The sequence below is a fragment of the Ambystoma mexicanum genome, chromosome 4p, assembly GCF_040938575.1.
Source record: "Ambystoma mexicanum isolate Mex_15411 chromosome 4p, UKY_AmexF1_1, whole genome shotgun sequence".
NCBI lineage: Eukaryota > Metazoa > Chordata > Amphibia > Caudata > Ambystomatidae > Ambystoma > Ambystoma mexicanum.
In genome coordinates this window covers 1,218,798,461-1,218,812,202 of record NC_090927.1, presented here as the reverse complement: position 1 = coordinate 1,218,812,202, position 13,742 = coordinate 1,218,798,461, and the positions used below count along the sequence as shown (strand labels likewise).

Below are 13,742 nucleotides of genomic sequence, written 5' to 3'. Positions count from 1 at the left end.
TATACTTATTTTAATACCACATAAGAAAAAGAATGTAAACACACACCTGATTTAGCATATGTGACAACATTCTCATAACAGAGTAATAGGATCAAGAAATGCATTTTAAAACATTGAAAATCTTTGAACACACTGTGTTTAAAGAACGCTCAGCTGCTGTATATAGAAAGAGTGCCTCGCTGAAAAATAAAGATAGTGAGAGCATTCAGGCCACAAGAAAAATTGCAAACTATTGGACCTAAAGATACACTACCATGTAACAACTGTCAACATTGTAACAATGCTAGTAGAGGTAACTACTTCCTACATCCAACATCCAGGATATTAATTGAATTAACTTCTACCTCAACCTGTAACACCAATAATATATGGCATAAAATGTAATTGTGGTCCATACTATGTGCAAATGGCATCCCCGTAACACTAAGGTAAAACGAATGGACCACAAGCCCAATATAAGAACCAAGTTCTGTAGATCAGCGTTAGTGGCACATTTTTGGGAAAAAGGACATTGCATCTGCCAAACAAGATACATTCTTTTTGGAGAAAGTCCAAATACTTGTACAAGGAGTTGACGTAAATCAAATATTAGCAGGGAGAGAAACCTTTTGGAATAGAAAATTAGACTTGTTAAGATGGCAAAGGGGGAGGACGAGAAAACTTGGAGGTGGAAAAAGAGACAAAAGAAAGGACAAAGCAGAAGGAGAAAGGAACAGAAGTGTTTAGCAATAGAGAAAGTAGCACGGATGGTGAAAAGGAGAAAAAGTGATAGTGAAGAATAAGATGGGAGACTGTGGGGTTGCATTGTGGAGGAGATTTTAAAGGAAAAGAGAACAAGGCAGAGAAGGGAATGTGAGGCAGGTAAGAGGACAGAGTGGAGGACTAAAATGACAAGAATCGACAGGGGAAGAGGAAGGAGGAATGGGGTAGGAGTGAGTCATAGTCCAAAGAAAGCGGATCTGAAAAAGATTTGAAGAGGTGAAAAGGCCTAAGGTTGTCAGCCAAGACATTAAGGCCCATGATATAACTGCCAGCAAGGGGAAGCCGGATAACCCCTATGTTCTTATCTGCACAATTCTTCAATATCCAACCCCCCCGTCAGAAAACACAAGGAGGTGGGGATAGAAGAGTCCAGGTGGCTCATTGCCAAATCCGGGTGACATTGGAAAAGGCCAAGAACGACATAATAAAAGCCAAAAAAAGATGTGCAGGACATTATAAATCCCAAAGAATTAGAAAATGTCCCATCGTCGAGGTGGACCTGATCTAGGGGAGAGAGGTCCATGGCAGGGGTGTTGCTAGGTCTGGAAAAGATCCGGGGCTATGCTAATTTTGGGACTGGGGGCTAGCTACCTTTTTGGTTGTAACCCCTGACCTATCCAGGGCTACAACCAGAAGACCCAGGGCTATAGCCCCCCTAATCCCCTCCTAGCAACGCCTCTAAAATAATACCCATCCCGTGGGGCCTGCTTAAAGTAATCCCTGCTGGTGGTCAGTTTGTTCCTCAAATAAAGATTAAAAAGTGGAGACAAACTTTTGTTTGAAGTCATTTGTTGATCCCTGAACCCATGACAAGTACCTGCCAAAATTGCACAATGTCATGCTACAGTGTCCACTTGGGCCACCTTCCAGTCAGAATCTAATGGGATAATCCTTATCCATTACGGACGTAGAGATAGAATTCCAAAAATACAGCTCAAGAGTGGTATGCACAGCTGCATGAAGCACCAGGCCAGGATAATGTAGCATTTTAGTGGTGAAAGCAAAATCAAGTTAATCATTGTATTTAAACACCTTGTCAGGGGTAACAGAGCATGGTAGCAGAGCTCTTGTCCCATACCCCTCCTCCAGGATGGCTAAATCCAAACATGACAGATGTGTTGGTTGGGACAAGACGTGTGATCAATAAATCAATTGTGGCTTAATTGGATTTTGTCTAGATTGGTTTCCTCATGTCTAATATCTCTTCTTGGATTAGAACACATTTCTTTATGGGGCTTTGTTTCTACCTTTTTGGAACAGGTCCACATACCCTCCCCATTTATGGAGTGGAAGACCTATGGAGCAGCATTGATCCCCCTCCCTCCTTTCCCAAAATAAGGGTTAAAGTTGTTGGGTGGGTAGAGGCACACTCTGCAGGCTTCTCTCCCATTTTAAAAGTAGACAGATTCCCTAGCGCAACTGCAGAAGTAGGTCAAATAGTTGGTGAAGCAGTTTTTGCTGCCCTCTTCTTCATGCTCTTACCAAATCATTCTTTAAGGGACTGATGTAGCTCTATTGTTACCTGGGCCCTGGCTCGCTAGCATGGTCATCCCCACTAGACCACTGAGTGAGCAACCCTCGTCCCCTAAGAGAAAGGTCAGTTAGGCAACTTGCAGAAAAGAAGAGATGTTATCACAACTAACAGGAGATTTGGCCGCAGTCACAAGTTCCTCACACAACAACCACAAGACACCAGGGTATACTTCCGCCCCAACTGAGGTACTTAGGAACTATGCACAGGCACGTGTGATTGCAAATTAAACATTGCCTCCAAATTCCGACTCTCCCTGCACTACTCTAGCTAATGAGAACCTTACTCCGGTCTGCCCACCCCACCCTTCAGGAAGCTGTAAAAGGTCTCCTCAGGAATAGCAGCCATAGAAACACCCTGTCCTTTACACAGCTAGGAGATAGTTTGTGTAGACCAAATACTCTAGTCTGTCTCATAACAAGCCACTATACATGCGTCATTACTACTACCAAAGTGCAGTACTAAAAACTAAGAAAAAGCTCACACAGGGCCAAATGTAACTCAAGCCACCATGAGCAGAAATATCACTGTATATAAGTGGTAGGGATAATAATGTGCACATAAATAATTAGTTCAAGTAACCGTTTTCTTTACGGTCATGTGCCATTTTGTTTCAAATAAGAATTTAGGAGGTTCTATTGGTCTGTGTACAGAATGTAACAGCGCCTTCCCAAAAATACCTTCCCGGCCTGAGGAAGAATCCAGACTATAATGCTTGGTGAAAGTGTGGACTGAGGACGGATCTGGGTTGTTTTACCACGGTTAAACTCACCAAATCTATGTTCCCCCTACCTCCGCAATACATCCCCCCCCATTCTTACCTTTTCCATGTCCGCTGCCTCTCATGACCCTGCAGCGTCAGTTCCATCCTGCCGAAGCGGGTCAGATCCAACACCGCAGGGTCCACCCTTTTTCTTTCTTTTTTCTTCATCCCCCACCTCCAATCTTCAGGAAGCGAGGGACACCCGCACGATCTCCCCCAGGACAAGAAACAACAACATGGAGACCAGGGTACACCCCACTCCCCATGTTCGGTATTTATTACCCAATTTGATTGAACCAAATCGATCGAATGTTACCGGCCGAATTCGGTCAGATGTACCATTCAATCAATGTTATTCGATCAAATTGGGTAATACCCTGAGGACCATGTTGCAGCCGCACATTCTGAATTGGTACTCCCCCTCTGTAAGGCAGAGGAAGTATCCAAGCCCCTGGTCGAATGGGCTTCAAGACCCTCAGGAGGATCTTTTCCAGCTAATCTTTAGCATTCAGAGATTCCTAGGATGATCAACCTACATAAAAGTTTGTTTTCACAACGCCATACCCAAAGTATGGCCCGTGTATCCAACAAAAAGTTGATCGTCTTAGCTTCTACATTTCCAGAATGTCTAAATTAAGACAAGTGCACATTTTGGGTCAAGCCTGTGTAGCCTCTCCTCTACCTTTCCAGGAAGAGGTGAGGGATAGAAAGAAGATAGAATGATTTTTTGAGTTAAATGAAAAGTCAGACACAATTTTTGGTAGAAAGGTAGGTTTAACCTTAAGGACCACTCTATCCTTGTTCACTCACCCTACGGGCTGATGTAAGAGCCACTAAAAGGATGGTCTTCAAGGTTAACAATCTTAAAGGACTGGAGTGGATAGAGCACACATTAGGAATTTCAGAACCAGGTTGAGATCCCAAACCGGGACTTGAAAAGAGACCGGAGGAAAAACATTTGTCAATCCTTTCAAGAACAGTATAACCAGTGGAATCTTGAAGAAAGAAACCTCTTCAGAGCAGCGCTTGAAAATAGATTGTGCTGCTAGATACCCATGAATTGTACCAACCTGGAGTCCCAGATTGGCCAGGTGTAACAAGAAAGATAACACCATAGGTGTACTGCACGTAAAATAGTCCACATTTGTATCCCTGTACCAGCTGCAGAATTATTTCCAATTGCAGCGGCGTAAGGATTTAGTTGCTGGCCTTCTGGCCGAAAGCAAAATCTCCATTACGCCGTCCGGGAGGTGCCAATCCTTATATCTCAACCTCTCAGAAACCATGCGTGAAGGCCGAGTCTCTTGACCTCTACATGTAGAACCCAACCCTTGTCTCACGAGAGAAGGTCCTCTCTTTGTGGCAGACGTATTGGAGGGCAGATGGACATGTCCAGAACGTCCGGGTAACATGTCCTCCTGGCCCAATCGGGAGCAATTAGGATGATGGCTTTCCCGAACTTTCTCAACCTCCTGATGACGTGAGGAATGACGGGGACTGGAGCAAACACGTACAGGAGTGGACACTCCCAGTCCACCACGAACACGTCCCCTAGTGCTCCTCTTGGGGGCAATTCCATGGAATAGAACAGTTTGCACTTCCTGTTCACACTGGTCACAATTAGATCCACTTGAGGGGTTCCCCAAACGCTGAAGATCTCTTGAAGGACCTCCTGAGCTAGTTCCTACTTGTGGAAGACTGTACTCTACCTGCTCAGAGCATCCGCCGCCGTGTTCTCTCCGGCTAGGTGAACTGCCGGTGAAGAGATTCCTTCTTGAAGTGCCCAGAACCAGAGCTGCATTGGTGGTAGTGACCCTACATCGCCTCTCTTGTTGAGGTAGTACATGGCTGCTGTGTTGTCTATCATTATCAGGACGCTCTTTCCCCGTACAGAGGGCAGGAAGGCCTTCAGCGCTAGTCTGATTGCCCTCGGCTCCAAAAGATTGATGTGCAGTTTGGACTCCGATGGAGACCAACGACTGCGGATTGTCAGATCATTGGGGTGGGCTCCAAACCATGTGAGTGAGGCATCCGTCACTTAAATTATCTCCAGCCATGGTTGCCAAAAAGGTTCTCCCTTCAGAATGTTTTCCTGGTAGGTCCACCATGGAAGGTCTTGTGCTACTCTGCTTCGAACCTGAAGAAAGTCCGACATCCTGCCTGAGAACTGGGACCATTGAGTGCCGAGAGCCCATTGGACAGATCTCATTCTCATGCGAGCCGCAGCCACCAGGAAAATGCAGCATGCCATGAGGCTGAGCAACCTCAACAAAAAAATAAAATAAAAGAAAATAAAAAGAAAATCGAAGGCCGGAAGAGGAAGACGCTGGCCACTCTGGAATTTGGTGACCACCCGCAGAATGTCTTGAGCGCTCACCTCGGGTGGCGAGGCTTTTCCCAAGGAAGTGTCTAGGACAGCTCTGATGAACCTGAGCCTTTGAGATGTTATGTGGGACATCTTGAAGTTGCGGGAGAAGCCCAGTTTGTAAAGGGAGTGGCAGGTGGAGATGAGGTGTTCCAGGGCCTGTTCGGGAGAAAGTGCCCTGATGCCAATCGTCTAGGTAGGGGTAGATGTGAATCCCCCCTCTCCTAAGACTCGCTGCCACCACCGCCGTCAACTTGGTGAAAACCCTTGGGCGAAGGTCAGCCCAAATTGCAGAACTAGAAACTGATAATGAGAACCGGCAATGGCAAACCTCAGGTAATTTCTGTGCCTGTGATGGAATGGCCCGTGAAAGTAAGCATCCTGAAGGTCTAATGATACCATCCAGTCCTGAAGCTGGAGGGCCTGAAGGATTTGAGATAGGGTAACTATCTTGAACTTGTTCCTTCTTGAGGAACTTGTTCAATTCTCAAGTCCAAGATGGGTCTCAATCCTCGGTCTTTCTTGGCGATTAGAAAGTAAGGGGAGTACCAACCCTTGTTCCTCTCCGCTACAGGTACCGGTTCTATAGCACTTCTCTAGCAGGGTCAAAATTTCCTGCATAAGGAGTGGATCTGGAACCTTGAAAAAGCTGTTCCCTGGTGGATGATACTGAGGCCTTTTTATAAGGGCAAGGCAGTAACCCTGTGCAACTGTTTCCAATGCCCATGCATCTGAAATAATAGCCCACCATTCTTCCAGATGCTGTGAGAGTCTGCCTCCCAACAGGAATTTGTGGAGTAAGGCATAAGAGAGGTTTTGAAGCCGCTGTTTGAGTGGCTGAGGGTAAAGCAGCCGACGCCTGGGCATTCTTAGCACCTCTGCCCCCATCCACCACAGGGGAATCTTCTCTGACCTCTTTGATTCAACAGTCCTCTCCCTCTTCCAACTGAGGAGTAATAGTGAAAGGACCAGTCCCTCCAAGTTGTACCAGTGGGGCGAGATGGTTGCGGCTGTCTGATTGCAGCATCAAGGGATTTGGCTGCTGCTTTGGAGGTCTGCAGCTTCCCGAGGCTCTCGTCAGCCTTGCTGCCAAATCAATGCGTACCGTCAAAGGGCATTTTAAGAAGTCTAGACTGCATATCTGGAGCAAAACCAGACTTTCTCAAACAGGCAAGTGCTAGCCACCATAGCCCTGCTCATACAGTTAGCAGAGTTGAGACCAGTCTGGAGGGATTTGCACATTGCATCTTTCCCATCCTTGACAATGTTTAAGAAGCCGTCTCATTCTTCCCCTACGGGGATATGTTCAGCCGTCATCGCTAGTCAATCCCATAAGGAGAAGTGAACGTGGCCAATGCACACGTGGCATTTGCTGATTTAAGGGCCATACTCCCCACATAGAAAACCTTTCTAGCCAAAGCGTCATATTTTTTGTCAGCTCTGTCCGGGGTGAGGGGAGGGGGTAATTGGGTATGCATTTTGTTTGGATGTAGAAGTCGCAGCCTGAACTACCAAACCTTTGGGGGTTGGACGCTTTGTCAGATAGTAAAGGTCACTGCTTGATGCTCTGTACTTGCTGGTCAGTTTTTTGTTCACTGCTGGAATTAGTTCCGGCATCTCCCTTGGCATTAACTCTCCTTTGTAGAGCTAAATGGAACAGAAGAATAGGGTCCTCCTGTGGTCCCTTATCTAAAATATCAGTCAGGTCACCCTGCTCAAAAAGTGGTGCAGGCCTTTTCTATCCCAGTTATTCTATGACCCTAGACATTAGTGGTCTGTAAGATCCATGGGCATGGTTTAAGGGATCTGGTCTGCCAAAATTTTTGGGGAAGTGTCCAACCCACTTGCAGATTGCAGTGTTTCATGAAGGTCTTTTATTCTGGAGTGTTCTGAAATTAAGCTACATCAGTCCCATACTGTAACCCAAAGGGACGGGATTCATCCGAGGATGGCTCATCCTCCTAAATTGAGGAAAGAGATGTTTAAAAAGTCTTTCTCTAGGTAGTGGGGTGAAAGTTTCCTCGACATCCTTCTATGGTTTACCCATTTGCATCGACAATGGCGTTGACGGCTGTGGCTTTGAGGCTTTTTTAGGAATCGACTTGGGGTCTTTCAGCACCGATGGCATCAATGATTTTGTCTTCGAAGGAGTCTTTTCTGTACATGAGGTAACCTCGGAGGGCTCCCAAGGAGTTTTCTCCTGGACACCCGGGCCAGAGGGCACACAAGTTTTGTCCCTTGCCTTCTTTTTGTTATGTTTGTTGACATGGGCATGGCTCCGTTCTTCGAGGGGGTTGGGCCGCATTCTCGAATACTTTTGAGCATTTTTTGTCTGAACCTCTCCCACTCGTCAGAGGATCGCTTTTCCAACGGGGTTGTCGAAGGGGATTTGAGACCTACCTGCAACTAACTTCCCTCTATGCTCTTTCAGGGCTTTCACTGTCATCAATAGGCAGCACCCACACTCAGATGTTAAATAAGTGTATCCTAGGCACCACAGACACACTGGATGGGGGTCCGTAAGGGACATGATCGCCCCGCAGTCGTGACATTTTTTGAACCCCGATCTCGCAGTTGATGATGCAGACGACTATGCCATTTTATAAAACGAAAGGTTTCTGGTCAAGGAACTGAAGCGCGCCGATCTTCTGAAGCGATAGCTCTCGCGGAAAAATGAAACTGAAGCCAACTGTCGCTGCATACGCTATATACCAACGATGACGTGGACACCGAGACAGAGGCACTGGAGGGACATCGAGATGACAGGCATCGACGTGCAGCGCCCCCTGCTGGAAATATTTTCCGAAGCCGCTAAAGCTGGATATGGAGATATCGTAAGACGAGGAATACGTGGGAGGACACAATCCATTCGAAGAATTCTTTCAGTTAACCTAGAATAAAAAGCCAGAAGAGCCTCGACTCTGCGTCTTTGCTATGGCAAGATTACCACAGAGAAGCTAGGATACTGTTTCAATCTCAAATCAAAGAAGCAAGTTATCATACGTTTTAGGGCCATTCGGGGAGACAAGGTTTTCATAGCTAGGTATACATTTATTTATGTTCCTATTATTGCATTCTTATTCAGGCCTGAGGGTGCAGGTTAAGGATAACCAGGGGGAAGGTGGACTTGCATACAGAGTGCTGATACAACTCCCTGCTTCACAGAATAGTTAAGAGTACAGCTGCAAATTGCAAGGGGTGAGATTACCCGCTCATTTGATTCAAAAGGTTACATGCTACCACAACACAGGCCCGGCCTGTCTTCACCCTGGTAAGGCCAATACTTGTTGTGTTGTCATTTTATGCCTTCAGGTTATGTTTTTATGTATATATACATATACCTCCTGATTCATTGTCCTGTTCCGTTTCTCAGCCTGTTGGCATTTCTGACCCTCCTTCCACAGTATTAAGCCTGCTAAAGAAAAGGATGCCTACTGATCCGCACCACCACTACACGTACAATTGGCACAGGCAGACAGACCGGGGTTAGTCAGCGATTATTGCTGACATGCAAAAGCAAAGGTCATTAACTCTCTCAGTGGTTTGGCCATCTTCTTCTGGCACTGACCTTTATGTGTGAACATAAAGTCAGGTACTAGCACTTGAGAGCACAATGCAACAATTTGATAACTTGCAGGCACACAAAAAAACAATGGCCCAGAGGCAGTGAATAAAAAAAGTAATGTACTAAATGCACATTAACACTTAAATGTGCTGTTCATAAAACACATCTTGGACATGGTTATGTATTGACAAAATAACTATGCTTTTAAAATGGGTTTTAGCCAGGACAGAACAATAGTACAAACATTTAGAGACAAATGTCATACGTTAGTTTCCAGTAATACTAGTAATGTAGTTACTAAATAAGGCTGCACAATATGCAGTTGTGTGCAATGGTAAAGGGTGAGGTCATCACAACTAGCTGTTTTTTAATTACATCTTTTTATAGGATTTTCAAAACAATAAAACAAAATGCTTACAACAGAAAAAAACAGCAATCAATGCAACCAGCAGTGACATATACAAAAATCTATTCATCCTCCCGGACAGTTCAAACAATGCAGCTAAAACTAAGCATATTTATATTCCCATTTCAGCCATTGATTTCCTATTTGTTCAATATCTTGACAAACTTCTGGGGGCAGCCACAGGACCTATACACACATTCTTTCATTAACATGCAATCATCTAGATCTTGTTCCCATTTAGACAATGTGGGAGGCTCTCTGGTGTCCCACGTCACTGCAATGTTATGTTTTGCTACAATCATTGCATTTGATATGAAGAGCTTTTCATAATGGGAGTCTGCAATCTATCCCCATAAACCCAGCAGGGAGAATGATGGATCCTCTGTATAGGCTGGCCAAGTACTGTCCATATTTGTCTTGGGAGTACGAGCCAGAATTTTCCAAATTCTAGGGTGCTTCTAAATCAAGTGTAATGTTATGTTGATTTAAATGTGCACCGCTACCACCAAAGGGCAATCTCCAGGGGCTCCAAGTGTTAAAAAATACCTTGTTTGATAGAACAACACAAACAATTAGGATTTGTGGCGTGGCCACATTTGAACAGTAAGTAATGGGCATACCATATTCTATGAAGGATTTTGAGTTGGAACAGCCTGAGCCTAGCTGACGTATCTAAATCCTGGGGGATAGTAAGCATCCTGCTGATTCTACGTTTCAATGGGGCTGATATCTGCTTCCAATTTCTGTTTACGTTTCGAAAGGGAGTGTGGGCTGAAATTAAGATTACCCTGATATGGAGTCTATATAGTCCTTTTTGGAATTAGCTCAGCATTTAGATCAGCTTCCAGCAGGGTCTGCACGGGAACATTATATTTCCCCTGAAATCTGCGAATGCATAACATGTCTACATTGAATATACTGGTAGGGAGCTGAGATCGATAGTGCACATTTTTGTCATAGATCATTGACAGACTGATAGGCCCTCAGAGATAAAGTACAGTTAACAACCGAGATCAAGCAGGTCTCAGTTGTTCTATAGAGGAGCTGTCAGGGTCACCTGCAAGGCCACCGTCAGTCTGATAACATTGCCACCACTGTGCAGCACTTGGAGGGGATCAATGTGCCCTAGTCAAGCATGTTCATGTCTGGTGTGGGGGTGGTAGGGATTGCTGTATAGAGACTCATTGGCAATGGCTATTTGGGATGCCCAATAATACTTCCTAACGCCAGGGAAACCAATTCCTCCCACACAGACCGAACTGTACACTACTAGCTAATTTTGAACTATTTAGTTTTACATTAAGACAAGCGGTCATACAAATGTGTTGCTTTTTCTTCGGTTAGGCAATTATTAAATGGCCAAGCAATGAACGCATGCCTCTATGGATGAGGGCCATTAAAGAGTGCTCAAGAAACTTTCTACCGAATCTAGCAGACTTGTTTGAGAACTTGTTAAGAAAGGTCCGGGCCATACTAGTCTAAGAATCTAAATAATGACAACTGTGAGGAGAGAAATTAACATGTTTTTATTGGCTAAAGAGAAAGCAGGTTTGTAATTTTTGGGAGGCGTTTTACTGTTTCCTTGCCTCGTGCATCTGTGGGTCAAGATAATTGGCAATCCATTAGAAATGTTTTACACTTGCAAGGTATGAGTGTTAATCTCCTCAGTTGACATTGTAGCACACACTGCAAAATGAAGGATCGGTTAACAGTAGTCCAATTTTTACATGTTCAGATTATGCGAGAAACACCCATGCATTTATAAAATGCAGGGGTTGTGTATGCAAATCTTTAAGGGAGATGAATCTCTCAAATGTCGAGGGATGGAATGTTGAAGGAGTGAGAGGAAAAAACAAATTCTTCTTGGGGTGGGATTAACTCCACTTTTAGAATATATAGGTCCCCAACCACCCTGGTAATAAAAAAAGTAAGGGATAGCTTTCATTTACAATGTTGTCAAATAATTCTGAGAGGACTAAAAAAAACTGAAATTATACAGTAGACAAGAATGTCCTGGTATATTCAACAATTGCAGGTACTTTCAAATCCTACCTTAAAAGAGGGAAGCCCACTATAGAATGCTCATCGTTGAGATGTACAAAGATCTATGAGAAAAATAAAAGAGCAAAAGGGTATACACAATTGTTTTTGTTATGTCATTTATTTATTGAGGGTATTAAGGGTACATAGCCACACCCTGGTCACTGATGAGGCCCAACAAGGCAGAAACACGTGTCTGGGGTTGCCGTTGGTACTCTTGTTCAAAGGAGGTTTGCCTTGCATTTCGGTGCTGGACGGCCCTTGTGAGCGGGACAAAGACTGATATGAAAATGACTATTCCTCCTTTGTGAAAGGTACAGTGAGCCAAAAGCGATGGCTACGGACTCAAGTGGGAAAAAAACGACAGAACAGGTTATCATGCCATGTTCTTTCTAGAGAAGGGAACCTGGTACCTTTTTTGTATAATTCAAGAAAATTATTCACTTTTCCTATAGGTAGGTTTTACTGGTTGGTCTCCTGTAGTGTGGCAGTTCATTTCATTTAGCTGCTAAATCCATTGTATTTGAATATAAAACACTGGGGAAGTATGCAAATATATCTGGTATTTTTCAAACTCTATGCTCCTTATCAAAAATTCAGCAGCATAATGGCACAGTCTCCCCCCAATCAAATAACTGAGGAGCGTGTGGCAAGCAACAAACATCGCAGGGCATGCTCCATGCCTCCCACAGAACTAATATGAAGGGGATGACGACCAGCAGACAGGAGATAATGATGGCAGACAGTTAAGAGGGTTGGCACATCTGGATTCAAGGTTTCCCTTTATTTTGTTCAGCCTTTCACCAACCATGTCTTGTTCGTAAAACACACAATATGTTGCTCAAGTAAGTTTTAGGTAAAGCCTTTATCTAAATCCAATTTCTAGTCTTAAAAATGCAATCCACATTTAAAAAAAAATTAAACAGAATACAATGAATTTGCATTCTTCTTTACCTCAAGATCTGGATTTCTTAGGTCTGCTTTCCAGCCAAACTCTTTTATGATTGCAATTCCAATCATTCTTCCCAACTCCTGAAAAAGTAATCGTGAATAAAAAATTAAAAAACAATGAGACTAAATCCTACTTAAACATTATTTAAGAACCAACTATTGCTTGACCTGCGTAAACTCCTTCTCGCAAGCCGCAGACCACTCAAAATGTACCCCTCCCCCGGTCAAAACTCTCTACTCAGTGGTCTTGTTGGCCAAACCTCTCACGAATTTAGAGCAATACTCAATCAAGTCCAGAAATTAGGCCACTTCTGCCTTATTCCTGGGAGCCCCCATCATGGTAATGGCCTTAGTGGTACTCATATTCGACTGCACTCCTTGACCTGACACATTGTAGCCAAGATAATCAACTGAAGATTTGCCAAACCTGCATTTGTCAAGTGTAAGACCCGCTTCATATGGCCTACCCAAGACAATTCCCAAACTGTAATCATGCTCCTCCCCGTCATACCCCATACCAGAATGTCACCTTGATAAAACTTAAACGCCAGTCAGACCACCAAGCACATTATGCATGACTTTCTGGAAAACGCTGGCCACAAGAGACCAATCCGAATGGCATCCTCACACATTTAAACATTCCTACATGGGTAATGAAGGCAAGAATGATTTGGGATGTATACGAATCTGGCGATACACTGACCTCAAATCTAATAGCGAGTACATATTGGAATCAGACAGATCAAAAATTAGCTCATCGATCTTGGGTAGTAGAAACCTTTTAGTGATCACATTCTTGTTAACTTCTCTCAAGTCAATACACAACCTAATAGATTCATTGCTCTGCCTCACTACCACTATGGGGCTGACCCACTCTGAAAATTAACAATGGGGGTCCTGGGAGTCCCTCTGCCAGACATTAGTCCTGGTTACAAGAGACTTACCCAGAGTCTTTAGCTCACTATCTTTCACAGAGAAGAAATATCCCAAGCATATCAGTCTTTGTCCTGCCCTGGGGCAGTCCAGCACCGAAATGCTAGGCAATTCTCCTCTGAACAAGAGTACCAACAGCATCCCCAGACACGTGTTTCGGTCTGGTTGGACCTCATCAGTAGGGAGGAGCTGTGCCTCTCTAAGAGTAGTGAGCAAGGGGTCCACATCTGGATTCCCCTAGTAACTTAGGGTGAGGGCCAAAGTTACTTAAAAATGCAAATTAACAGGGGGGGTCCTGGGAGTCCCTCTGCCAGACATTAGTCTTGGTTATGAGAGACTTACCCAGAGTCTTTAGCTCACTATCTTTCACAGAGAAGAAATATCCCAAGCATATCAGTCTTTGTCCTGCCCTGGGGCAGTCCAGCA

At 44.3% G+C, this 13,742-nt stretch overlaps 1 protein-coding gene across 2 annotated transcripts in view; it reads right to left on the bottom strand.

Annotated features, from left to right (window-relative positions):
* THUMPD2 (THUMP domain containing 2) overlaps positions 1–13,742 on the bottom strand; it is a 297,270-nt gene that overhangs the window by 168,180 nt on the left and 115,348 nt on the right. For both annotated transcript variants that reach the window (XM_069606871.1, XM_069606872.1), the window contains 2 exons: positions 12,387–12,464; positions 11,445–11,497 (listed from right to left, as the gene is read on the bottom strand). In XM_069606871.1, the coding sequence (XP_069462972.1) occupies positions 11,445–11,497; positions 12,387–12,464 (131 nt within the window). The remainder of the gene's footprint in view (positions 1–11,444; positions 11,498–12,386; positions 12,465–13,742) is intronic.